The 3,391-nt window shown below is 63.7% G+C and overlaps 1 protein-coding gene across 1 annotated transcript; it reads left to right on the forward strand.

Moving 5' to 3' along the window:
- Positions 1 to 2,201: 2,201 nt before the first annotated feature.
- On the forward strand, positions 2,202 to 2,402 carry MNEG_2807 (hypothetical protein; the record flags this gene model as incomplete). The annotated part of the gene is made up of 1 exon (XM_014048712.1): positions 2,202 to 2,402. A coding segment is annotated over one exon (201 nt), but the record flags the coding sequence as incomplete, so codon positions are not given.
- Between the last annotated feature and the right edge of the window lie 989 nt (positions 2,403 to 3,391).

Consider the following 3,391-nt stretch of genomic DNA (forward strand, 5'->3'; position numbering starts at 1 on the left):
GGGGAGGACGGAGGAGGGGGCGCGAGAGGCCGCGCGGCAGCTTCTTGTCCCTGAGCTGTCAAGTAGTGTCCTGCTTACTGTATTCTCACAATTGAAACATGCTGCTTTAGCAAGGCGGATGCTCTCACATTGCAACGCTCATTTCTTGACCCGTCCCGCTGCCTCAACCGCTAGTATCCGAGGCAACACCCTTGGCCGGGCGCCTGGTTCCTTGTGGTGCGGTGCCCGTGATGTGTGCCGGCGTGCTGTGGAGTGCACGGTCAGCAACGGCAAGGCGCGAGGTGCAGCCGTGCACATGCTCGGCACAGGCAAGAGTCCGCAGGTCTGGATTGGCGTGCAGGAGGTTTGGATCTGTTCTGCGAGGCCCTGGCGGCAGCGCACCCGCCTCTGCTGGCTGGGTGCGTTGTTCAGGTCGCCCCTGCGCACGTCAGCAACTGCAACGTCACCACATACACATCACATTGGTGTGCATATGCCATGGGCGCGACATATACGATGAGCTGGGGTGCCGGCCTGCCAATGTAATTCACCGCCGTCACCGGAGCGCCGCAGTGGGTGAGGCCACAACACAACAACACGAGTGCTGTCGCTAGGTGACCACGCCTCGAGCGCCCTGCATTTAAACATGCATGCTACGGCGGAATTTTGTCTATGTACGGTACAACTCAGATTGACGCTGCAAGACCTTGAAACTCTGCGAAGTTGCGATGCGAGGCAGATCACCGCGTGTCTGGTGGTGCCGATCAGCGCTGTTGGTTGCATGTTCAGCTTCACGAAGCGCTTACGCTGTGCTTGCCACCCCGCTCACCGTCAGTGGGTGCGGCGTGCACTCGGCAAGGCAAACGCCAGCTCCCCGCTCGCTCCTGCCACAACGGCCTCAGCACACACAGCGGGACCGGGCCCCGGCCCAGCCCGTTCTTCTCTCATTCCACGAACCGTCACCTTAGCACGTGGCCACCATCAGCCTTCCTTCTTCACTCCACGAGCCGTCTCAGCCTCGGCGCCTTACCGTCGGCACCGCGGGGTGGGGCACGGCGGCGGGGCCTTGCGAAGCAGCGGCACGCCAGCCGGCGCAGCGGGGGCGGGGGCGCCTCGGGGCAGCATGCCGGCGGCCGGCGGGCCGGCGGGAGCCGTGTCGTCGGGGCTGTTTGCGGGCGCCATGCCTGAAGAGGAGATAGGTGCCCTCAGGTAGGCTGCAGAACAGCAGGGATCAGTGCAAGCCCCTAGGGCCGTTGACTGGCGCCTTGTGCCAGCACCCTCCCTCCCATCAGCCGCCATCGATTTCGCTTTCGCACTGGAGGGCGGCCGCAGTGCGCCGTGTGCCAACCGCGCCCTGCTGCCCCCGTCCCGTGCGGCGGCGCTATGAGACGCGCGCGCGCCGGCCCCGCCTGCGCTGGTCGAGCGGCGGCGTCTGTCCGCTGCCCGCGCCGACCGGCTTAACACGTCCCCGGCCTCCGTCGTGCGGCTTCCCGGCAGGTTCATGCAGGACAATCCCTCTTTCGAGGGCCGTGGTGTCATCGTAGCCATCTTTGACATGGGTGATTACAACCTGGATCGGCCAACCGAGCGATAATCCCCCACGGGCAACTGCTTGTTGGTAGCAATTCGTCAGCTTCGATCCCGCCGGTGATAGTCCCCCAAGCATGCAGGCCAGCCAGCCAAGTAGCAGCCTGCCCCAACCTGCGGTGCCGAGCAAAGTCAGCCCCCGCGGCGCCGCCGCCCACGCAGCCGCCCCGCCCCTATTCTCCTGCCGCCGCTGGGGCCGCGCGCCGCAGGGCGACGAGGCGTGACGCCGCCATCTGCCTCGTCAATGTCGTGTGTGCGAGTTTTTTGAGTTTGTGCGCCCCTCCTCAGGTGTGGACCCGGGGGCGCCGGGCCTGCAGGTCACCAGCGAGGGCAAGCCAAAGGTGGGCGCGCGGGGCTGCAGCGCAGCGCCGCCGTGTGCGTTGAAGGCGGCGCAGCCGACGGCTGGAATGCACACGCGCGGGCTCTTGCGCACACACACTAGCACCCCGCTTTCCCTGACCATACGCACGCTCGAGCACACACATGCACTGACGTCACACGCATGCGCACTCAGAGACACCAACTACACACGCGCCCACATACACATTCGCGTCTCCTTGAACACACGCACACACTTTCGCGCGCACACATGCGCCCCCCCACACACACACACACAAACACACACACACACTCAGATCATCGACGTCATCGACTGCACCGGCAGCGGCGACGTCGACACGTCCAATGAGGTCGACGCTGACGAGGACGGCTTCATCATTGGTAGGCAGCAGCCCCCCGGAGGTGTGGGCGGCTCCATGTGCATGCGCCGTCACGGACCACGGCAGCAGGGCCCCCAGCTGTCCAGGGACACCTTACTGGGGCTTCATTTGGATTAGGGTGCAGCAGAATGCGCTGAAGGGGATGCCGTTTGCTGCATGTGCTTTCGTCGGCTTCCTTTTCTTCGCGCCTGGGCGGTGCTCTCCCTGTTGGGGACGGCACGGCCAGACAACCAGCAAGGCGGACTTTCCGCGTCGCGCCGGCGGCCACTGCCCGCAACGAGCGGCTCCAGCATTCCCCACCCTCGGTGGTCTTTCTGCCTGCGCCCCTGGCCCGCGCCCCAATCTAATGCATCGCATCAAAACCCGTAATATGGCATGAGCTCACAAGACTTTTCTGGCATTGCCGAGAAAGGCCTGTGCAAAGGAGAAATCCTCGCTCTCCCCTCCTGCAAAACTCCCTGCCCTCGCCCGCATCCACTAGATCGTTCCCGACCGCGTGTGCACACGCGCACCCCGTCCGTGGCAGGCGCGTCAGCCGCAGGCTGCGCGTGAATCCTTGGGGGGCCAACCCCAGCGGCAAGTGGCGCCTTGGCAGCAAGCGGCGTTTCAAGCTGATTCCCCGGCCCCTGCAGGTGGGTGCACGTGTGCGCACGTGAGCGAGAGTGTGTGTGTGTGTGTGTGTATGTGTGTGTGATGAGGTGAGCATTTGCAAACATCTTTGATCTTCGTTGCCGATTGTGACTCCTTTGATCCTTTTGACCCTTTTGCCGTGTGACAACGCTTCGCGTGTTTGATTGTGCGTATTAGCGAGGTGGGTTTCACACAAGGGGGTTGCGTCGTGCCGACCAGGCCGTCAGGTGGTGTGATACGCACGCACGCAAGCGCGCGCGCGCACACACACACACACACACACACACACACACACACACACACACATACACACACACACACACACGGCCGCACGCACGCACGCACAACACCTTTTGCAGCACAGTTGTGTGCAACTACCCCTCTCTTGCCACAACGTCTGCAACCACCCCTGTGGTGCGTGGTCGACACCCCGTCTCACCAGCACACCCCCGCAACACCCGCATAAAAACTGCCAA

Source organism: Monoraphidium neglectum, assembly GCF_000611645.1.
Source record: "Monoraphidium neglectum strain SAG 48.87 unplaced genomic scaffold scaffold00331, whole genome shotgun sequence".
NCBI lineage: Eukaryota > Viridiplantae > Chlorophyta > Chlorophyceae > Sphaeropleales > Selenastraceae > Monoraphidium > Monoraphidium neglectum.